This window comes from Epinephelus lanceolatus, chromosome 18, assembly GCF_041903045.1.
Source record: "Epinephelus lanceolatus isolate andai-2023 chromosome 18, ASM4190304v1, whole genome shotgun sequence".
Classification (NCBI taxonomy): domain Eukaryota; kingdom Metazoa; phylum Chordata; class Actinopteri; order Perciformes; family Serranidae; genus Epinephelus; species Epinephelus lanceolatus.
This window is the reverse complement of record NC_135751.1, coordinates 12,197,713-12,222,181: the sequence shown is the minus strand read 5'-3', so window position 1 is coordinate 12,222,181 and position 24,469 is coordinate 12,197,713. Positions and strand designations below refer to the sequence as shown.

At 39.8% G+C, this 24,469-nt stretch overlaps 1 protein-coding gene and 1 long non-coding RNA gene across 2 annotated transcripts; one reads left to right on the top strand and one right to left on the bottom strand.

The window, feature by feature from the left end:
* The first annotated feature begins 874 nt into the window (after positions 1-874).
* On the top strand, positions 875-24,340 carry LOC117268469 (myosin-1-like). Its single transcript, XM_033644958.2, has 39 exons — positions 875-1,564; positions 1,973-2,116; positions 4,144-4,300; positions 4,381-4,408; positions 4,487-4,595; positions 4,698-4,790; positions 4,881-4,944; positions 5,023-5,121; positions 5,210-5,313; positions 5,399-5,537; positions 5,634-5,752; positions 6,326-6,475; positions 6,568-6,738; positions 6,861-7,167; positions 8,089-8,165; positions 10,336-10,423; positions 10,494-10,611; positions 10,684-10,807; positions 10,894-11,030; positions 11,261-11,516; positions 11,622-11,864; positions 11,946-12,122; positions 14,228-14,373; positions 14,626-14,716; positions 14,799-15,188; positions 15,387-15,513; positions 15,600-15,718; positions 15,792-15,988; positions 16,059-16,242; positions 18,010-18,175; positions 18,261-18,385; positions 18,460-18,768; positions 18,851-19,054; positions 21,234-21,359; positions 21,437-21,607; positions 21,854-21,958; positions 22,938-23,033; positions 23,120-23,251; positions 23,329-24,340. The coding sequence occupies exons 1-39, from the start codon at positions 1,361-1,363 to the stop codon at positions 23,347-23,349; spliced, it is 5,817 nt and encodes a 1,938-aa protein (XP_033500849.2). The 5' UTR covers positions 875-1,360; the 3' UTR covers positions 23,350-24,340.
* On the bottom strand, positions 3,085-9,027 carry LOC144458618 (uncharacterized). The gene is made up of 3 exons (XR_013488012.1): positions 8,696-9,027; positions 8,515-8,608; positions 3,085-3,346 (listed from the first exon to the last, which is right to left on the bottom strand). It is a non-coding gene; the product is annotated as an uncharacterized LOC144458618 (long non-coding RNA).
* Positions 24,341-24,469: the final 129 nt, after the last annotated feature.

Below are 24,469 nucleotides of genomic sequence, written 5' to 3'. Positions count from 1 at the left end.
TTAATATATGAATTCCTAAGTTATGGCAAGAACCTATGGCAAGACTTGTGAGGTCACAGTGACCTTGACCTTTGATCTTCAACCACCAAATTCTAATCGGTTCATTTTTATAAAGTGGACATTTGTGCCAAATTTGAAGAAATTTGCTCAAGGCTTGAGATATCAGGTTCACAAAATAAGATAGACATGGTCACAGTGACCTTGACCTTTGAGCACCAAAATCAGTTCATCTTTGAGTTCAAGTGGACAATTGTGCCTTATTTGAAGAAATTCCCTCAAGGTGTTCTTGAGATATTGCGTTCTCGAGAATGGGACAGACGTACATAGGACGGACAGCCCGAAAACACGATGCCTCCAGACACAGCTTCTGCTGGCATGAAGGCTTTTAAAAAGTGTTGAGGGCCTAATATGAAAACAAATTACTTATTAAGATTAGTTTTTTTTTTGTTGAGATCAGGATTAACTACCCATAATATTGCTTTCAACAGTCATGTCATCACCTTTCCTCTTTGGGAAATTTTTTGGCACTTTTTATTCATATATATAGCACTGAACTATAGCTGCTGTTTTATTCTATTTAAATTTTCTATTTATTTTTATTATTTTAAATTATATCAGTTGTTATATTTTTTGATAGTTTTGTAAAGCACTTCGAATTGCCTTGTTGTTTAAGGTTGCTATGCAAATAAACTTAACTTGCTTGTGTGTACCTATGTGCGTATTCAGGTTGGTTTGTGTGAATGACATACATATGGAACATGCAGTTGTTTTTTCCTTATTTTCATGTTTTCCATGGAAAATCAATTTCTGGTTTTGATACTGTAAATGCTTTCTTCTTATTATTATTATTATTAGTATTATTCATCTTCTTCTCATTATTTGTTGTTGTTTACCAATTTCAATACTCCTCAAATGTGACATTCTGAGGTGTCATTGTACTCTATATTTAACTGTGCTGCATCTTGTGCTTAATCCTTGATCCTTCCTTAACGACCTGAGCAACAGGTTCGTGTAACTCTACCACTGCATGCCCATGTAAAGGAAGTGGGCTTCACACAAGGACACAATGGTGTGATATAAAAAGGGCCAGTGCAACCGGTTATGTTTGTTATCCCCGCGTGATCAACAAGGTGAGTCCACAATCCGTTGGTGTGTATCAGCTAATCTGCAGAATGATTATAATTTGGGAGAAGTTGAGACTTACATGTTGTTGTTTTTTTAAACTATAGAGTTCAATTTTCACTCTTCCTGTTTCTGTATTAGTGCAGTAAGAGGGTGAGTACATTTCAAGCATTATCCACTGCATAAAATAACTTAAAAGATAGTGAAGGTGTTTTTTTGTCTTGGTTCAGAGGAGAAAATGAGCACAGATGGGGAAATGTCAATCTTTGGGCCAGCTGCCCAGTTCCTTCGCAAGTCTGAGAGGGAGAGGACAGAGGATCAGTCTCGGCCGTTCGACAGCAAGACAGCGTGCTTTGTCAGCGATGAGAAAGAACTGTATGTGAAGGCTGAGATCCAGGACAGAGTGGACGGCAAAGTCACTGTCAAGACTGTGGATGACAGAGTGGGTGGACTGAAGGGTTATGCTGATAAATTGACCTTTTATTAGACAGTGAACACAGACAGTGAATGTGGTTTGTATGTTTTGTGGGATGTCTGACCATATAGGATGCTATTCGATTGTGATTTGGAGGGATTTTATGCAGCTTCAGGGCCTGTAAAAACTGCAATAAAGAATCTGCAGAATTTCATTAGTCTGGCTTCCAACTGAGACATTTAGTCTTCGCTGAAGCTTTACACAAGAGTAATATTTTGTAAGAAATAAAAAGCTCACATTATGTTTTTAGAGCTCATGGAGACATGAAAATTCAGTTTCTGGTGTCCATGTTTATCTCCTCTCTGGCAGTAAACTTTAAGCATCATATTCTGTTTCACTTTTAAACGACAGACATTTATGCTTTATGTTTTCCAGACATTATCCGTCAGGGAGGACCAAGTTTTTCCCATGAACCCCCCCAAGTTTGATAAGATTGAGGACATGGTGATGATGACGCACCTCCATGAGCCTGCAGTGCTGTTCAACCTGAAGGAGAGATACGCAGCGTGGATGATCTACGTGAGTTTGGTATTCTTTAAAATAAGTGACTTTAGATATTTCCACTTGTTTCCAGTGCAGTTTGATATTGAAATGAGTTAAATGTGACAGATTTCTTTGCTTTGTGCTTCATTTTAACAAATGTGTTTCGCTTATTTTATTATTTATATTGGTAAATATTAAGAACACACCTCAGACATAGGGCATAGACATCATGCTTTTACTGTCACATCAAAGCTTCAACAACACTGTTAATCCTCTCAATTGCCAATCACCAGTAGAAACAAGATACACAAGAGTCACAGTAAAATTCAATTCATAATTCAGCTTTGATGTTTGAATATTTAGATTTTGATGTAACTCTTGACTCTGACAAAACATTTTCCGAACTAAGATTAAAATATTTTTATCATGCACGAATAGCTTCTGTTTCTCCTGGATATTATTTATGACTGCCATCTGCCTGGAACTTAAACCTGCTGCTGATTTAACTAGAAGATCTGAAGAAAATTGGAAACATTTGGCTCCCTGTGGGGTCACTGTCACTAGAGATGATTGCTCATGTTCTGATTTATTGGATCGGGTACATTGTTTTACTCTGACAATGACTCAGCTTTCAAAGCTGGGGTAGGCAGAAATCTCAAAAAGGCAAAAACAACAACAACAGAAAAAACAGAATTCAAAAACACTCCCTCCTTCTTCAACTCTGCCCTTTGTCCTGAGCCCCTCCCACCAGACGACCACAGGTATATGCACGTGCTTCATACAGTAACCCAGTGTTTCCAGTATGTTGATTTATGATCTTATTTCATTTTAAAGCTCCCTTCAGCACACTCACTCAGCCCGTCTTTGCCCCACTCTCCCTCTCTCTGTTTACCAGACCATAATGAGACAAGACCTAGCCAGCTATAGCCACCTCAGGATCCCTCCACCTTGCTCCCCGTCATAGTGGACTGCTTCACCCCATGGAGAGCAGATAGCAGCACAGGAGACGTACCTTCGGTTGGTATCTGTAGCAGCTTGAATTCGGCCAGTGCAAACCACTCAGTGATGAATGTCAGAGCGGGCTGGTGGCCAGCACCAGCACAAGATCTAACCTGTGTAATGGCAGCAACAGAAAGTTTGGTGATGAAGCAAGGAGTCTGGGTTGTCCAGTCCCCTGGAGCTGGGGTTTGTCCTGGCTGGATTCAGGCTGCTGTGGCCACAGACTGGGGGTCAGTCTCCAGAGCTGCCTCATACTACTGAGGTGGTCTGTAGTGGCGAAGAGTGAGACAGAGGACACACTGTAATTCGAGACTTTAGCTAATGTTAGCTACATAAATGTGAACTTGAAGCCGCAGCCACGAACCTTTGGCTCTGGTTAGCAGATCGCTAAACTATTAACATTTTCTGTTGATCTCTGAAGTGCTTTGCAGAAACTGTTTTATCTAATTTATTATCAGATTCTTTTTAAGACTCTTTTGATAAGTCCGTCTTCCTTTTTTTGGGTTGCTTTGCAGTGTAGACAGTTGTTGCCAGTGCTGGAATGCCAACTTTTTTCTGCAGGACTCTCCACCGCTGAATCAAGCTTTCATCATCTGCATTTGTAGGACAGCCAATAGGAATGCCTTCTCTCTTAAATTGCCTGGGATTGGCTAAAGTCTCCTGTCACTGGCTAGATTTCTAAAGCCTAAAGACAGACTTAAGAAGCAGTAATCTAGTGTAGTCTTAGAGTTTATTATGCCCATTAATTTAGTTTAAGTAATAGAGTTTATTTTTGCCCAATAATGCCCAAATTAAACTGCCTATCCCAGCTGTAAGGATTTAATATCTACACATTTATAAAAAGTCATGTGAATCAAGTATTTTCACCTGACGATGGCACTAAATGAAAAGTCAGGGGATCACAAAAGGCAGTGGGATTCATCCTCTGGGGACCATGAATGTCTGCACAAAAGTTAGAAGTTACCACCCAATAGTTGTTGAGATATTTCAGTCTAAAACAAAGAAGTGGAGCGATTGACTGGCATTGCCCATCCCTAGATATTTAGCTTTTCTTCTCCATGCAGACCTACTCTGGGCTCTTCTGTGTGACTGTGAATCCCTATAAATGGCTGCCGGTGTACAACCCAGAGGTGGTGCGGGCCTACAAAGGAAAAAAGAGGATGGAGGTTCCCCCTCACATTTTTGCCCTGTCTGATAACGCCTACCAGTTCATGCTCACCGGTATGTCAGCAGCTCAAAATCAATGCAACTGAATAATTAGCTTTATGTTTTTCACCATATGTCTGCTTTTATGTCCTCAGATCGTGAAAATCAGTCGATACTCATCACGTAAGTTTAGCTAAGATTTTTGTTATCTATTTGCACATAATGCAGTTAAAAATAATAATTAAAATGTTTTTTATTTAGTGGTGAATCTGGAGCAGGCAAGACGGTCAACACCAAACGTGTCATTCAGTATTTTGCAACAATCGCAGTGTCTGCAGAAAAGAAAAAGGAGACAATCAGTAAAATAAAGGTGAGCTCAGGACCACTTTTGAGAGGCTGTGCAGCAGGTGGTGTCAGTTAGTGTTGTCCACAGAGGAGTGGATGCCTAATTTACATGTCTGCTTTGTGACAGGGGACTCTGGAGGATCAGATTATCCAGGCCAACCCTCTGCTGGAAGCTTTTGGGAATGCCAAGACCATGAGGAACGACAACTCCTCTCGCTTTGTGAGTCACCACCCGAGGGACTTGGTTTTGATTTGATTACCAAGAATTTGTCCAACACAGAGAGTAAGATGCTACTGTTTTGTTGAACAGGGTAAATTCATTAGAATACACTTTGGCACGACTGGTAAACTGGCATCTGCTGATATTGAAACATGTAAGTTTATGCACATTTGTGTTTGTTTAATTATTTTGCTGCAAAAATTAAGTTAACTGTGTGTATTCTTCCATAAAGATCTGCTGGAGAAATCAAGAGTGACATTTCAGCTGGCAGCTGAGAGGAGTTATCATATTTTCTATCAGCTTACTTGCAACAAGAAGCCTGAACTGATCGGTGAATTGATTAACCCTTTTCATCATTGTCCTTTTCCTCATTTACTCATTCACACAAAGAGATTTTAGCTCGATTTCTTTCCTTTCAGACTTGCTTCTCATCACCACCAACCCTTATGACTATGCCTTCGTCAGTCAGGGAGAAATCAGTGTAAAAAGCATAAATGACGCAGATGAGTTAATGGCTACAGATGTAAGTGGACTCTATTGAAGTACACAAAGCGCATCCTCTCTTTTCAGTTGTTTCCCAATCTGACTTTGCACATTTTACAATGCAGGAGGCCTTTGACATTCTGGGTTTCACCTCTGAGGAGAAAATGTCCATCTACAAGCTGACCGGAGCTGTGATGCATTATGGGAACATGAAGTTCAAGCAGAAGCAGCGGGAGGAGCAGGCAGAGCCAGATGGCACCGAGGGTGAGGATCATCCATCCTAATTAATACTGTCATGCAAATTAAAGACGCTGAAAAATTCAAATCCAGTTTTTTCTGGTTTTGTTTTGTTTATTGCAGAAGCTGATAAAGCAGCGTATCTGATGGGCCTGAACTCTGCTGATCTGCTGAAAGGTCTCTGTTATCCCAGAGTGAAGGTTGGAAATGAGTATGTCACCAAAGGACAAAATGTGCAGCAGGTAAGACTACTAATTTCTCCAACAATTTCTCCTGGTTATATCCACTGCAGAGGATCATCCATAATGAGCTGTGTGGTTATATCTCAATAACAACAGGGTTGATTACCATGTTTTTATCAGCAAGGCATTATTGGTAGATATATAAGTTAGGTAGTCACCCCAAAGCCCATTGGTTGCATTCATTAAATACAACCTCAGGTTCAAGATGAGTCATCAGAAGTATTTTACAGGAGGAGAAAAGAGGGATTTTAAAAAAAAAATCATCAGAATTAGAATTTCTTAACCCAGTCAAGCCCTTTGTTTCACTGCTGGAAACCAGACTGAAGGCAAAAAAGACAAGAAATAAGCAAGACGTGATGTATTTAGTTACTGTCTGGTGCCTAAAATTGGGTTATTATATAGAAAAAGTGTTACAATTCCAACTGCCTTCATCTGATGTACAGATGCAAACAGATGTGCTGGAGTACAGATCCAACACAACAAACATTTATCACTGTCAAAACATTTTCTTACTGCAGTGTGGCTGTATATTGGTGGAGAAACAGGTCTGCCTTTAACTTCTCGTGTTTCCAGGTGTACAACTCTATTGGTGCCCTCGCCAAATCCGTCTACGAGAAGATGTTTCTGTGGATGGTGATGCGAATCAACCAGCAGCTGGACACAAAACAATCCAGACAACATTTCATCGGGGTCCTCGATATCGCTGGATTCGAAATTTTTGATGTGAGGGTTCAAAGTCTGTAAAGGTATCTTTTTTCTCCAGATGTTCACTGAATAATGTATTCATATGTGAGCTTTTCTCAATCTTTCTTTAGTACAACAGCATGGAGCAACTGTGCATTAATTTCACCAACGAGAAGCTGCAACAGTTTTTCAACCACCACATGTTTGTGTTGGAACAAGAGGAATACAACAAAGAAGGGATTGCATGGGAGTTTATTGACTTTGGAATGGACTTAGCTGCCTGCATTGAGCTCATTGAAAAGGTACGGTAATTTAAAATATCATGCTGCATGGCATTAAGCATTGCAAGTGTGCAGTGGTGGTACAATACTCAAGTAAATGTACTTCCATCACTGCAAATATGATGTTACTAATTGTTTCCTAGCCACTGGGCATCTTCTCCATCCTTGAAGAAGAGTGCATGTTCCCAAAATCATCAGACACGTCTTTCAAGAACAAACTGTATGACCAACATCTTGGAAAGAACAACTGCTTCTTGAAGCCCAAAACTGTCAAAGGGAAACCCGAGGCTCACTTTACTCTGGTGCACTACGCCGGCAACGTGGACTACAACATCACTGGCTGGCTGGAGAAGAACAAAGACCCTCTGAGCGAGTCTGTGGTGCAGTTGTACCAGAAGTCATCAGTCAAAATATTGGCCATGTTGTATTCAAGCTTCTCTGGATCAGAGGGTGAGTTGGTGTTTAAACACTGATTTCCTGAATACTTTTAATGGTGGTGGAAGTATTCAGTTCCTTTACTTAAAGGGACAGTTCACCGCTAAATTAAAAATGCCTATTTTCCTCTATCTTGTAGTGCTATTTATCATACTAGATTCTTTTAGAGTGAGTTGCCAAGTGTTGGCTGTAGAGATGTCTGCCTTCTCTCTAATACAATGGAACTAGATGGCACTTGGCTTGTGGTGCTCAAAGCACCAAAAAATACATTTAACTCAAAAGCAATGTGCCTTTCAAGAAATCATGACCTGGTTACAAAAGAAAATCCACAGACCATGCTGTGAGCATTTTCATGTAGGAACTATTTTTTTTCTACTTGAACTACACCCAGATTCCAGAAAGAATCATACATCTACTGCTACCACACCGAGCACCACTGAGCTGGCTAATGTTACAGCTCAACCAAGGGAGACACCATTAATGTTTACATCTCATGCTGTCATGAACAAGAGTCTCTCGTCCATGAGGATCTGTAACTGTAAACACTGTTGGGTAGTTTTATAGCCTGTATAACAAACCATATTTTATAAACTCTTCATATATTTTGCCTGTAAAATTCTTCATTTGTAAAGTAAAACTGTCTAATGATTGTAGTAAAAGAAAAGAACAATAATTCCTTCTCAAACATAGTTAAGTGGAAGTAGACAGAACTGCACTGAAATGAAGCAGACCCTACCTCAGGGTAAAGCTTAACCCATATACTGAATTATTTCATATTGCTTTGTTTGTTCTGCATAATTGTGGAAATGCAGGAATATAAAGTGAATATAAAGTGAAGAATAGCAAGGAGAGTGGTGATTTGTGTTTATGGATGTATCTGAAGAAATATTGTTAATGCAAAGTGAGATACAACTGTTAAATGTATCATTAATGCAGAGGCAGCTGCAGGAGGAACCAAAAAAGGATCCAAGAAGAAGGGGGCATCTTTCCAAACTGTGTCGGCGCTGTTCAGGGTAAGACACTAATAGATCATATGAACACACTCAGCATGGGAGATGAACTGGTAAGGGTCTACTAAAATGTAAAACTGGGATGTGTCTACTATGGGCATATAAATCTGACTAAGATATAGAGCGGCCCAGGTAGCAAATTATGAAGCTACACTGCTAGGTGAGCTTTTAAACTCCCACTCACAATACTGTAGTAACACTATAGCCACTACTAAAAGCACAAGTTACACAGTGTTATAGAGCATGAATGAATTTAAATAACAGAAAATAAATGCGGGTGTATTTATTCCCAAATTTGGTGAACAGCACCTTTAAAATGTTGAAATACTTTAAAGAAAAGGCATTATAATACCTGAGGGTTTTGTTTGTTGAATCTGGGTCCTACAGCTGTAGTGGCGAGTCCTGGAGCACTTCTACTGCAGCTCAGACACAGCCTCCAAAGCACACTATCCACAGAATTCACAAATAGTAATACAATTTGTCTTTAAACTACAAATATTTAATTTATCACAGTTCTCAGTGTCCATACTTACTCAGAAACTCAGCGCAAAGTGTCTCTTTTTCCACACGCACGCAGTCACTTCTCCTCCATCCAGGCGCGGTTGCTAAGTTACCTAACTAAGCTAACTAGCCACAGCTCACTTGGTGCTCAGAGTTCATGTAGCTTAGCAAACCACTGAATGAAAATGCCGTCAAACACGCTCCCCGGGTATTTTAACAGAGCTACAGACTGATACAAAACCCCAACTCCTAAAAACACGAACACTGTGACTTTAACAGGTTTTATAAACTTACAAACAACAAAACAAAATGTAGCTTCTCTGTGTTCATTTTCTCTTGTGCTTGGTGTCGCGCCCTCCTTCTCTCACCCTACATCGTTTGATGTCCCACCCTGCTAGAAACCTGTTGGTGAAGAGACTCATCTTTGATATGCGTTGGTTGGTTAATGACAGACTGACATCTGGCGATATGTTCACGGACACTTAAAGTGTAGGAAATTCTATACCTACTGCAAAATAAATGTCACCTATTGACTTTTAGTCATGGACCTTACATGTCCACATAGGACGCGCAAGGTACCCTGGGTGCGTCGGTTGTTGACATTCTGGGACACCATGTGAAGTTATGCCTGTTACATGCATTGTCTTCTTTCAAAATACACTTCTGTTTTCACAGGAACTGTACCGTTTACATACTGTGGCTTTCAAAATAATAGCACTACATCATTAGTACAACAACGCAAATTGACGTTTTTTTCCTCTAACAACTACCACAGGTGTTTGGGTTTAGGCAACAAAAACACATGGTTAGGTTTAGGAAAAACAGAACAGGGTTTGGCTTTAGAATCTTACAGGATGCAAACTCCGCTCTCCTGGATGAAGGTTGGTGTTTGTTGGACCCATCCACCACCGCTCTCACCCACACTCTACGGAGTTTTGTCGCCTTAACTTTCACTCTTGTCCCACCACGTTTTCCCCTGAAGTTGGTAAGCACCATTAAACTACAAAAACAACCGGCCGTGTATCATCCTGACGTTAAAGGACGGCTTTTTTTTGGCAGCGTCAGACTTCGGAGTGAGACCAGGTTATTACCTAAATTCTGAGTAGCCTATTTGTAAACCAAATGCGTATAAATTAAATAATATGTGAACAAATTTAGTAAGGTACTAGCCTACTGTTTAAAACACTTGAAGACTTACCATTGTAACAAGAACAGTCTGATCAGGCTAATGTCACCATGCTAACAAGCTAAATTGCAGCAGGTATAATGTTTGCCATGTTCACCATGGTAGTTTAGCATGTTAGCAAGCTAACATTTGCTGAACCAGATTTTGTGGCAATTTATGTAATAGTTGAGATATTTCACTTAAAACTGAATGTCAAAAACATGGTGGTGCTGTAGGGACAGTCAGATGATCACCTAAGTCAGTAGGATTCATCCACTGGGGAACATGAATGTCTGTACAAAATTTCATGGAAATCAATACATTATTTGATGACCAAAAAACTAACTTAAAAACTGAATGCAACTTAAATCATAATCTAGTCCTCTGAAGCTGAATGTAGAATCATAGGGAAAAATACTCTACGCTAAATGCTAAATGAAAACATGTCTGAACATAAGAAATTTAAACAAAACTTCCAAAAACCCTCAAATTCATATGTTCTTACAGGAAAATCTTGGGAAGCTCATGACGAATCTGAGAACCACTCATCCTCACTTTGTGCGCTGCTTGATACCAAATGAGACCAAAACACCAGGTAGATTTGATAATCTCATTATTACACATAAAACGACATGGATAAAAACTAATTATTGCCTTCATCACAGGTGCTATGGAGAACCAGCTGGTTATCCACCAACTACGCTGCAACGGCGTGCTGGAAGGCATCCGGATCTGCAGGAAAGGATTTCCGAGTAGAATTCTCTACGGGGATTTCAAGCAGAGGTAAATAAAGCTTTCCATCTGAATATCTTATAATATTTGATCCCATACTCAAACCTATACTTTCTCCTGCAGATACAGGATCTTGAATGCCAGTGCTGTTCCAGAGGGACAGTTTATGGATAACAAAAAAGCTGCAGAGAAACTGCTGGGCTCAATCGACGTGGATCACACACAGTACAAGTTTGGACACACTAAGGTTTGTTTTTCTTTCAGCACACTAGTTGAATAATAGAGATAATAAAGAATAAATGGGCTCCACAGGTAATTACCTTTTCATTTTAGGTGTTTTTTAAAGCTGGTCTGCTGGGCGCTTTGGAAGAAATGAGAGATGAGCGGTTAGCCCAGGTGGTGGCATCCACTCAGGCCCTGTGTCGTGGGTACATCGTTCGACTGGAGTACCAGAAGATGATGGCCAGAAAGTAAAAATATTTACTGCTTTATTATGGCTACTTTTGCTTAAATAAAAGATCTTAGTATTTCTTCTATCACTGCCTCATTGTCAACAATGGTAGCTACGGCCCTGATGCAGTTCTGTGCTGTAAAACCGAAAATAACAACGTTTTAATGAAAACCAAAGACATATTTGCACGTTTGATGGACATTAGAAATTTGAAGAACAAACTGACCTACCTACCTATTACTTTGACAGGGAGGCGATCTACACCATCCAGTATAACTTCCGTTCCTTCATGAATGTGAAACATTGGCCATGGATGAAGCTGTATTTCAAGCTCAAACCTCTCCTGAAAAGTGCTGAAGCTGAGAAGGAAATGGCCCAGATGAAGGTGGATTTCACAAAGCTCAAAGAAGATCTGGCCAAATTGGAAAACCGGCGAAGAGAACTTGAGGAGAAAATGGTCTCAGTCGTACAAGAGAAGAATGACCTCCTCTTACAAGTCCAGTCAGTAAGTTACACCACAGACAGAGAGTAGTGAGAGGTCACATAGTTGGCATGATTATTATGATTTGAAGTGTTTATCTTTAATACTGGTGTATAAACTTAAAATCAGGAGGCAGACAACCTCCTGGATGCAGAGGAGAGGTGTGAAGGACTCATCAAAAGCAAGATCCAGCTAGAGGCCAAGCTGAAGGAGGTGGCAGAGAGACTGGAGGATGAAGAGGAGGTAAACGCTGAGCTGACGGCCAAGAAGAGGAAGCTTGAGGACGAGAGCTCTGAACTGAAGAGGGACATTGACGACTTAGAGCTCACCTTGGCCAAAGTGGAGAAGGAGAAATATGCTGTAGAAAACAAGGTAATATCAAATGGCCTATATCGTCTACTGTATATCATATTTAGGGGAAATTGTAACATCTGTTTTTAATAATGTCTTTAGGTGAAAAACCTGACGGAAGAAATCATGAGCCAAGATGAAAACATCACCAAGTTGTCGAAAGAGAAGAAAGAGCTTCAGGAGGCTCATCAGCAAACGCTGGACGACCTGCAGTCAGAGGAGGACAAAGTAAACACTCTGACCAAAGCCAGAACTAAACTAGAGCAGCAGGTAGATGAGGTGAGTTACTGCACAACTGTGGCAGAGGAAGTATTCAGATCCTTAAAGGGGAACTACGCCTATTTTTAAATTTCATACGTTATTTCTTTGGTCTAAGACAGCCAAAAAAGAGTAGTAAATAATAATAAATAACTCTCTCCGAAATCCAAACGCTAGAGTGCTAAAACTCATGTTTGTGATGTCATAGGGTATTAAGTCTGGAGCTGCTCCATAGACAGTGAATGGTGAAAGATGTTATAGATGACACTGAGTGCACCCAGAGGAATGTTCTGAGTATATGGGTACATTTTCTGTTTCAGAACTGAGAACACTGCAATAGAATAAAACTCATTTGGGTATAAAAAACAAAAAAACGCCACAAGTACAGTCTCCCATTCACTGTCTACTATGACATCACACGATTCATACTTACTTCTCTGGTATCTGGCTTTGAGAGAGAGTAGCTCATGTTCACAAGAATTGATTAACTTTCCTACGCCATGGAAATAACATATTGGAATTTTTATTTTAGTTTTATGTTCCCCTTTGATTAAAAGTCTTAATACCACACTGTAAAAATACTCTGTTACAAGTAAAGGTCCTGCACTGAAAATGTTACTCAGGTAAAGTATGATAAGGAAAATCAGATCACATCTAATCAGGAAAATGTATTTTAAGTTTTAAAAGTACAAAGATTTTCCCTGTGACTGTTATATTGTATATATTATATATTTAGATTATTATTACTCATGCATAAAAGCAGGATTTTACTGTTGGTTGGTTTGAGGTGATCATTTCAGGGTGTCATTTTTCATTATGGATTAATCTGCTAATTATTTTCTCCATTAATCAATTGTTTGGTTTGCAAAAATTCTGACAATAGTGAGAAATGCCGTCACAATTACCCAGAGCCCAAACTGACACCCTCACAAAAGCTGCCATAAAATTATTAAATAGCCTACACATTAAAATTACTGAAATAATAAAGTAAAAGGAAAAGCAGTCAATCTTAACATTTGTGAAGCTAAAACTACTGATCAACTGACTAACTGTAAAATATTAAACATGAAATTCTTTATTTTTGGTGTGCAAAGTCCTCATTTGTAAAGTAAAGCTGCAAAGCTTGAATGTAGTAGAGCAAAATGGATAATATTTCCCGCTGATTTATAGTGAAGTAGAAGTAAGAAAGTGGCTTGAAAACGGAACACCCAAGTTAAATACAAGTACCCCAAAATTGTTCTTAAATGGAAGCTAAGGTATTTTTCAACCTGGACCCAATTTTTCCATGTCTTTGTGTCTAAGTGACTAATGGAGTTAACAATTTTTTTAATTTGGTCCCGTCAATTTACATCCACTAAAAGTGATTGTTTTTGCCAGTGACAGGTTCAGATTGCTATTAGAAGAGTCTTACAACATTACTGAAAAGATCCTACACAGGCCTGGTCTCATTTGTATTATTTGCTCATGAAAATGACCAAGTCTCCCTCAAGGAGAAGTGTTGTTCTGAAATCACTGGGACTTTTTCACATTGTTACAATCAGCTTAATACTCAGCCATGACATTCATAGTCTATAACACTAGGCTACCTTTTTTTGTACTTCTGTAACACAACAAACTCCTCCCAGCACTCCTCTCTCCAACTCTCACTAATGTTTCCACAAGAACTCACCTCCAGCAAGATTTCAAAATGAGACTTCTTAAGCAAGACCACAGAAAGGCAAATAAGATGTTTCATTTCTCTTTAGGGTCTTTTTTGTAATGTTGTCACACACTTATAACAACAATCCGAGCCTACCAGTGGCAAAAACAAGCACTTAGTACACGTAACTTGCCAGTGTGCAATTACCTGTATGAATTACATTGCAGCCTGTTTCAGCACTCTGGCTGTATCTCTCAATACTGGACCAATTACAAAATTGTTCCCTCCATTAGTCACTTAGAAACAAAACAATAGGAAAATAGGGTCCAAGTTGAAAATATAAGTACTGTACATAAGTTTCATTCAAGTACAGTACTTGAGTAAATGTACTCAGTTACATTCCACCACTGCTGTACCTACAGGTAAGACTGAAAAGGTGTAGTATGTTCCTCTCATTAAGATGTAATGACAGTATGTGTGATTTCAGTTGGAGAGTTCATTAGAACAAGAGAAGAAGGTCCGTATGGATCTGGAGAGAGCCAAGAGGAAGCTGGAGGGGGATCTGAAACTGGCTCATGAGTCCATCATGGATCTGGAGAATGAGAAACAGCAGCTGGATGAAAAGCTGAAAAAGTGAGATGATACCCACAAAAAGGTTTTAATGAATAGATGAGTAACTCTCCATCTACACTGTGTGCTGTATGGTTTCTCAAATGTTGATCAGTTTGTCAAAGCTATTGCACCTGTCCTGTTTAATAATGCCAATAAATAAATAAATAAATATTAACATTAGTCCAACAATTCTGCCTCACACTTTGCTTGCTGATGCATTTTCTAAATTTTTAATTGATTCAAATAAACAGTGAGCTTCACTTAATTTTGCAGAAAAGACTTTGAGTTGTCACAGCTGCAGACAAAGATAGAAGATGAACAGGCTCTCGGTGGTCAGCTGCAGAAGAAAATAAAAGAGCTGCAGGTAAGGAATTCAATCACTGGCTCTGGTGTGAGGTGATATCACAAAGCTAAATTACTTCAGTGGGTGTATTCTTCTTCTGCAGGCCCGAATTGAGGAGCTGGAGGAGGAAAATGAGTGTGAGCGTTCAGCTCGAGCCAAAGTAGAGAAGCAGAGATGTGATCTGTCCAGAGAGCTGGAGGAGATCAGTGAGAGGCTGGAGGAGGCCGGAGGAGCCAGTGCCGCTCAGGCCGAGATGAACAAGAAGCGGGAAGCTGAGTTTCTCAAACTCCGCAGAGACCTGGAGGAGTGTTCGCTGCAGCACGACGCCATGTCTGCTGCTCTGCGCAAGAAACACGCAGACAGTGTAGCTGAACTCAGTGAACAGCTGGATAACCTTCAAAGGGTCAGGCAGAAACTAGAGAAGGAGAAGAGCGAGTTAAGGCTGGAGGTGGATGACTTAGCGAGCAATGTGGAAACCATGGCTAAAGCAAAGGTTGGTTATCAATGTCTTCATGAATTTCAGCTGATCCAAGAGGGTTTTATAGAGTTTTGTAAGTCAGCTGTTAGACAAATGCAGTACAATATATGCCTCTGAGATGAAGTGGAGTAAAAGTATAAAGTTGCATTAAATGAAAATACTCAAAGACATGTCAAGTGCATCTTTTCTTTTTTAAATTTCATTTAATTTCAGATCAATTTAGAGAAAATGTGCCGCTCGCTTGAGGACCAACTAAATGAGGTAAAAACCAAAGAGGAGGAGCATCAGAGGCTAATAAATGACCTGTCGACTCAGAAAGCTCGGCTGCAGACAGAAAACGGTGAGAAATATTTGATCATAGCTGAGCAGCAGTCGCAAACACTCACAGACGAGGCAGTGCTAAATGTTTCTACACTTATCATCCAGCTGAAATGTGTCGCCGGCTTGAGGAAAAAGAATCTTTCATGACACAGCTAACTCGGGGAAAGCAAGCTTTTATTCAGCAGATTGAGGAGCTGAAAAGACTCCATGAGGAGGAAGTTAAGGTAAGAAACAAGCACAGTGAAATGTTTTAAAGTTTGAAGATATTACTATGTGTTTATTTTCATTTCTTTTAAGGCAAAAAATGCCCTGGCTCACGGGCTGCAGTCATCTCGACATGACTGTGAACTGCTGAGAGAGCAGTATGAGGAGGAACAGGAGGCCAAAGCTGAGCTGCTCCGCTGCCTGTCCAAAGTCAACAGCGAGGTGGCCCAATGGAGAACCAAATACGAAACAGACGCCATCCAGCGCAATGAAGAGCTTGAGGAGGCAAAGTAAGAAATATTATACCAGTTAAAACATGATATTTTCTCATAAAATCTTATAATGTGTGATCCCCGGCAGGAAGAAGCTGGCGCTGCGTCTGCAGGAAGCAGAAGAAGCCGTAGAGGCCGTCAACTCTAAGTGTTCCTCTCTGGAGAAGACGAAGCAGCGGCTGCAAGGGGAGGTGGAGGACTTAATGATGGACATTGAAAGGTCAAATGCTGCCGCTGCCGCCTTGGACAAGAAACAAAGAAATTTTGATAAGGTTGAGATCTTGAGACCCCCTCAAATGTCATGTAAATTCATGCTAATGTGACTGATAATTTAGTTAGTTAGTTGGTAGACTATAATAAAACTACACAGAAAGTACGATGTAGAGGGAGCGACTAATGGAAGAAAAAATCATGTGAACATGCGTAAAGTGTTTGCTACATGGGACATTATGCAAGTGGCCAGAAGTGTTTTTAGTGAAAGGTTGGCTGGCGACATCACTGAACACAACCATAGACTTCAAAAATAATGGACGTAGCTACTGTGACGTCACACATTAGTTTAAGGCCTTGAGTTTACTATTGCGGTCGTCACCACTTGATTTTTTTTAGCCCGAAGTGACCATATTTGGGCATGAGGCTGGCATTGTGGAGGCATGTGGACGGGGTGGCAGACAGCCTGTCACTCAAAAGTAGCCTGCCCTTAATTATGCATAACCTTAAGCCTTAAAAAATGTAACAGATAAGTTATGTAAACATTCACCCCTTGTACAGTCATCTTGAATGGGTATATTAGCTACAGAGACCAAAACTGTCTTTTGTAAACATGTTTCTTTCTGCTGTAAAGTTGGGCACATTAACATTGGGGTCTATGGGGATTGACTCGCCTCTGGAGCCAGCCTCATGTGGCCATTCAGTGAACTGCAGTTTCTGGCACTTTGTGTTGGCTTCATTTTTCAGCTCCAAAGAGTTGCTGTTTGAACACAGCACAGTTTTGTAAAAAGAAAATGGTATTAAATATAGTTGTTTTTTTTTCTTTCTTTTTGTAAAATAGTTTCTTTTGGGACACGCTGCTTCCCTTTGAAAGGCGTAGGGAGGCTGCTGTATGAAGCACTTTATCAGAGGTGGGACATGCATTTTCAAAACCAACCAGTCAGTCTTCATCCTTTAGGTCTTGTCTCTTGTAAAACCTTAACATGATGTTTAAAAACACTGCAGCTAAAGCATAAAGAGAGTAAGTTAAAAGTAAGTTTCTAAGTGTGGATTTTGGTGCAGAGGGAGGTGAATACAATGTGCTGCAACTATTGTTTGTATTGTAGTTGGGTTTCTAATCCTTTTGGCCAGAGGGGCAATAATAAGTCCATTCCTCACCTGAAAACAAACTTGGACAGGCTGCACAAAGGTTAGTTGTATGCTTATTGGAAGTGTTTCACAAGAGAAAAACCCACATGGTGAGGATTACAGCTATGGCAAATGCACAACAATTGCAAACAGGGTTAGCATATCTAGAAAATACCCGCAATAATCTAAAACCCCATACCTCAAAACTGTTTTACCATTATTGTAATTTTAACACAAGACCACCAAAACCAAGAATGTCTGTGACATAATGAATGAGAAGCATCATTGCCTGACAATATAGCAACATCTCTTACAGAACCAAAATGATATGTTTGCGTTGCTTTTTCCATGTAGTTTCAAGTATTTCATTGTCCCTCTTTTAGCCTTAGTAGTATCATTGTCTGCATTTATTTTTGTTTCATCCACTGCCTGATCTTGTATTGTTTGATCTGCTACTGGTTATGCTTCAGATGTCTCTAGGAAAGTAGATTTTCACTCTTAAAAACTTGATTGTTTAAATAATGGTTTAAAAAATTAGCAGGTATCCTTTCTCAACCCTTTCTCAAGGCAACATATGAAGTCATTATCATGTTCGGAAGAAGCATAAATGTAAAGTAAACATCTAACAAGACCTCTTTCAGCTGTCAAAATAGTAGTACTAGTGTGTTTTAAATATTCAACTGTGATATCTTTTCCTGTAGGTTGTTGCTGAGTGGAAACAGAAACATGAGGAAGGTCAGACGGAGCTGGAGTCGACTGTAAAAGAGGTGCGTTGTTTGGGCACTGAGAACTTCAAAATGAAGAATGCCTTTGAGGAATGCCTGGAACAACTCGAGACGTTCAAACGGGAAAATAAAAACCTTCAACGTATGTCAGCACCTTCCTAATGCAGAGCATAGCTGATGCTTTTAATGCAGAGAAATGATAGAAACTTCTATGTTTCTTTTTCCAGAGGAAATAATGGACCTGACCGAGCAGCTGGGAGAGACGGGCAAAACCATCCATGAGTTGGAGAAATCAAAGAAACAGGCTGAACAGGAGAAGCTGGAGGCTCAGGCTGCTCAGGAGGAGGCAGAGGTAAGTAAACAATCAAAATCATATATATTAAAACATACACCATTAATATGACTGCATGTCACATATGGATTCAGGCCTCCCTGGAGCACAATGAATCCAAGATCCTGCGAGTCCAGCTGGAGCTGGATCAGGTGAAATCCGAGGTGGACAAGAAGATAGCGGAGAGGGATGAAGAAATCGAGCAGCAAAAGAGAAACAGCCAACGAGTCATTGACACCATGCAGAGTAATTTTGATGCTGAAGTCCGGAGCAGGAATGACGCTCTGAGAGTGAAGAAAAAGATGGAGGGGGACCTGAATGAGATGGAGATCCAGCTGGGACACGCTAACAGGCAGGCGGCTGAGTCCCAGAAACAACTGAGGAACATACAAGTCCAGCTCAAGGTGAGACTCGTGTAATGACTGAGCTGTGTTTGCTTTGTTTGCACACACAGTGGAAAAACACTGTTTACACTCCACCGTACAGGAAGTTCAGATTCACCTTGAAGACGCTCTGAGAAACAGCGAGGACATGAAGGAGCAGGTGGCTATTACTAAGCGCAGGAGTAACCTCATGCAGGCCGAGATGGAGGAGGTCAGATCCGCTCTGGAGCAAACTGAGAGGAGCCGCAAGCTGGTGGAGCAGGAACTGCTGGACGCCAGCGAGAGGGTGCAGCTGCTGCACTCACAGGTTCAAAACTACATTTATTTCATCAGCAGTTTCAGCCTCATAGACTTCCTCTTTCCATCATGAGTTTGTTGCTTCAAGGTTTATATTTTTATATCTACAGTTTCTATCTAGAGCTTTATAGAATCTTTCAGCTCATTGTTTGGTTTTCTGGCCCACAGCCCACTGAACACTACCTGCTCAGCGGCAAACAGCAGACAGATACAGTTAGAGACTCGCTGGTGAACAAAGTGGAGCTTAGCAGCTTAAGAGGCAGGTGGTGGAGACCAAAAACAGAGATAAAAATAAAATGAATATTAAACTTATAAAAGAAAGATGGACAAAAGCATGCCTCCAAATGCTGGATTTGCAAACAGTCAACTGTTTAACAATTTGTTTCTGCTGCCCCCACATGGAAAGAATAATAAGTTATCGCAGGTTTAAAGCTACAATTGGTGACTTTTACAACAATAACTATTTGTCATATTTCTGAAACTGTCACTATATCTAGACAGTAGTGAATAAGGCAAGATAATCTGAAAAAAATATCATGTTCCTTTTCCTCCTCATAGTTCTTCTCATTACATTTGCTAGAATCTACTACATGTAAAGGAAACCAACCAATCAGAGCTGAAGCGATTTGAATGCAGCTGTCAATCATGTCAGTCATTGCTCGTCAGCTGTGGTCAAACTGACTAGGCCTCAGATATTTTCAGAAACATATTTTAGTGAACAGTCTAAATGCAAAATGAGAATGTTGCTTCAGCCAATCGATGCTTGGTTTTCACTTAGCTGTTTTTGACATTTCGGTTCGGTTTCGACATTTTTTCGGTGGTTGGGCTGCTAACTTTGTCCTTTTACAGCTAAATGGCACACTAAATTATGTTTCTGAATACATATGAGGCGAGAAATTGCCAATACAGTAACAGAATGTGGGTTACGTTAAGAGAGGGTTGCCTAAAAACCCCAATTTGCTCAGTCAATTTAAACATTTTTTGGAAACAGCTCACACTCAAAACTTTTTAGTGCAATACAGTAACATAAAAGTTTTGTAGTACACCAGACACAAAGTCACATGACCTCTGTCTGACAGGAATTTTATGTCAGTTTAACAAAATTTATGTCATATGAACATAAAAATATTAAGTGCACATTTTTGCAACCATTTTTTAAATTTCATTGAACTATAAAATGTATATGTTAAGTGAACAATTACAGTGTTGTTCATTGGCCTTAAAATATTTCAGATTGGCTTTTAAATATTAAGTCAAATTAACTCAAAACTAAAAAAAAATGTTGACTTAACATAAAAAAATGTCAGGATCATGAGGGATGAGTTTTTGTGTCAAGAAGATAAAGTTTTTATGTTCTTTAGACAGCTCAGGACATTTGTGTAGATTTAGACAGTGTACATGGCTAACAACAAGCTTACGGTGATAAAAGCAAACACTCACCAGCAACATTCAGTGTCTATCCAATGTGCTCCCACAAATGGGCTTTTCCCTCTTTGGTGTGAGAGTTGGATAGACAGTAGCTAAAGCAGCGGCAGTGATGACACCAACGCGCTTGGAGCAGCCAGAGCACTCTGGAAAAATAGGCAGGGCACGGCACTTTTTCTCTAGGCAGCCACATGCAGCCACAAATGTTCTCTCCTCATTGGAAACAATTGAAAAAATATTCTGGCACTCAGAAAAAAATGCCATGTGGGCACAGACCCTTAGAGACTCCTCTAGAAGCACTACAAGGAAGCAGAGGAATGTGATTTTTCTTTTAACAGATTACCTGTCTCATGTGCAACTCTGTGGATCTAGTGATAATTTCAGAAAATATGACAAAAGTTATTGTGATAAAAGCTACCAACTATAGCTTTAACCCAGAAAACATTCACCACAGAATTAGGAAAACATGATCACATACAGGTGGTACTGCACTTGTCAGAGAATAATGAAACTAGCTGCATCTCCAAACTCCCAAAGCTTAGTAGGTGCAAAATATGTACAAATACATCATCTATTTCTTGCTTTAAATGTATTCAGAACCTGACTTTGGCAGATAGACTAGAAAAAAGTGGGTGGTGCATTCACCCAGATAGGTGCAAGTGTCCAAACTGATTCATGACCTTTCTTTCAGTAATTGTACCACAGTTTGTTTGGCAGTGGTAAAACAACATTTGTAAGTTTTCTTATAATAACATTTCTCACAGAACACCAGCCTGCTCAACAGTCGGAAGAAGCTGGAGGCTGATCTTTCTCACATTCAGGGTGAGATGGATGACACTGTTCAAGCATCCAGGAACATTGAAGAGAAAGCCAAGAAAGCCATCACTGATGTAAGTGTCTGGATTTTGCTCAAGTGTTAACTTCCTAAACAGCAATCTAATCAATATTTGAATTACATTTTTTCCAGGCTGCCATGATGGCCGAGGAGCTGAAGAAAGAGCAGGATACCAGTGCTCACCTGGAGAGGATGAAGAAGAACCTGGAGGCGACTGTGAAAGACCTGCAGCAGCGTCTCGACGAGGCGGAGAGCCTGGCCATGAAGGGTGGGAAGAAGCAACTCCAAAAACTGGAAGCGAGGGTGATGTATTAAACTTTAATCCCCAATAAATCCTGCCTGATTAAATCATCTGTTCAAATCTTTGTGGTTCTGTAAAACCTGCTACTTTATTCAACCATTTATTTCAGGAAAATTAGTTTCTTAAAGCATCATGTAAAAACTATTGATGTTTCCTGCAGCAGGGCCTATTGATCTCGCAGGCCTGGATGACCAGAGCTTGTTTTATCTTTGCATTCGATTTAAGAAGGTTTAAATGCTTGTTTGCAGGTGCGAGAGCTGGAGAACGAGCTCGAAGCTGAACAAAGACATGGGTCAGACGCTGTGAAAGGGGTTCGCAAACTTGAGCGCAGGATTAAAGAGCTCACCTATCAGGTAAATTCACAACATACCTGATTCCTTCTTAGTGATCAGCAGTAGTGGACAAAGTACATGTCCTTTAAGTACTGTACGTAGTAAATGTTCACTGTCAGTGTTTTCCTATTAAATATGATGTTTTTGGATTCATACTACAGCTGCTTTAATGTGTATGTTGCATTTTACTGCTGTAGATGTTAAAGGTTGTACTAATTAATCTACAGCAATGCATCATATTCAATAAGATCATCATATGTTTGCAGCATCACTGTCCTGTCAGAACCACATCTCTCTATAAAGTCAACTTTTCATGGTGTCAAAAACAGCCCAGTTGTCAGCTGTGTGATAATGCATTTTCCAGCTGATCCAAGAGGGTTTTTAAGGAGTTTATTTAGCTTAAGAAGTAGGAGAATTTTCTCAACACACAAAGTAACACTTTATCCTTCAGTTTATCAGCAAAAAAATATATATATAAATCCAAAGTTGGAAGTACATGGTTTTCACTGGACAGGAAGAGGATGAAAATTTGCAATCTGTAAAAGTGACTAAAGCTGTCAGACAAATGTATTTGTGTAAAACGTACAATATTTACTCCTGAGGCTGAGATGATGAGACAAAGGGCCCCACACCTCTCCTACACAGGAGCAAGACACACAGACTTTTATATTGGTTTTGCATCTTTTTGTAGTCATTATGCAGGTTTCTTTTTGTGGGTTTGTGTCTCTTTGTAATCATCTTGAGTCTCTTCCTGGTTGGCATGTGTTAATTTGAAATTTGACATTTTGCAATTGAAGGCCAGGTGGCCCACTGACACTCTGGGCCCCTGTGCCTGTGCCAGCAATGCATCCATGCTGAGATGTAGTGGAGTAGACGTATGACGTTGCATGAAATACTTATATAAGTGCATTGAATTTGTACTCAAAGAACTTGAGTAAATATGCTTGGTTACTTTCCACCAATCAGTTGTAACTTATTGTCTCCCGTTATCAAACATCAGTCTGATGAGGACAGGAAGAACATGATGAGACTTCAGGAACTCGTGGACAAATTCCAGCTGAAGGTCAAAGTGTACAAAAGGCAGGCTGAAGAAGCTGTGAGTAACATTTGTTTCCTGATTCAAACATAGATTTCAGTCGCATTTGGAGATTTCTAATTTATCAGTTATGTTGTATTTGACAGGAAGAACAGGCCAACACTCATCTGGTGAAACTGAGGAAGGTGCAGCACGAGCTGGATGAGGCTGTAGAGCGCGCAGACATCGCCGAGTCCCAGATCAATAAGATGAGAGCGAAGAGTCGTGACATGGGGAAGGTGAGTCAGTCAGCTTCTGGCAACAAAGTGGATCTTATAATTACTGATAATGTCTTCCTCTTTTTCTCATCTACCAGGCGAAAGAGAGTGGAGAGTAGTCTGTGGCTGCCATGAAGACAGTCTGTTGTGTCTCTGAAGCTGAGCTAGTGTGCAACATACTCTTAACCAAATATGTGTTTATTTATTCATTTAAAGCCATTATGTGTATAAGTGCATGAGGTCTCAGCATCTTTAAAATTAATTTGATGGCCTACATTTTTGTTTGAAAAATCCCCGTGTAAAGTGATAGTGTTCAATCACTGCTGTTGAGTAAATATTAGGAATTGAGTGCTACTATGAATTGAGATGAACAGTTGGTGGAGCTAATTCTCCAGTCAGGTGCCATTATACCATAGCAGAAGAAGAAGAAGGTGCAACAAGATGATGCAATCTGAAGATTGCAAGTCAAACCATGTAGATAACATGACGGACATATGAATTTTCTGTTTCTTTTTCGTGTGGTAGTGTGAATAAGGTTAAAGTCTCCTAATTGTGTCACACAGATCTGATGTTTAAGTCACATTCTTCATGTCTGTCATTATTTATTTACTAGGTCTGTTTCCATCACTCTTTGTTGTGTTTTGAATTGATACACCACAGTCTCCTCCTCATCTAAGCATAAAAACTTTTTTGTGACTTTTTTTCCCTTCAAATATTCTGCATTGCTGTAAAACTTTTGGCAAAGTACAAAAACAAGTGAAGAGCTCATTTGCAAAAACAGATACAGGCTTTTCTTTGAATGAATAACTCAACACCAGTTTGGCTGATGTTCCCTCTAGTGGACAAAACGAACGAACAAACAAACAAAAAACGTTTTCGTATAATAAAGATATAATATCTGTTTCTGCAAATGTACCCTTTCAGTGAAACACACTTAAGTTTCTAACTGAATTCAACCACTGGAGGATGCCAAATGAAAATTCTTCAGACTCTACAGATGGTGGCTTTAAATATGCAGTGGTGCAAAAATGATGATCAGCACCAGGAATTGTTTGCATTGTGGTAGTGGATTAATGTTGCCTTAAATTCAATAAAATCGCTAAAAATCTCGCTCTTTGACTTATTGTTTTAATACAGAGAAAGGAATATAACCATTATTGTGATTTTTATTTGATTTATTTATTAGTGTATTGAAAGGAAGCACAGTGAGTGAAATGTGAGCAAGCAAACACAGAACAA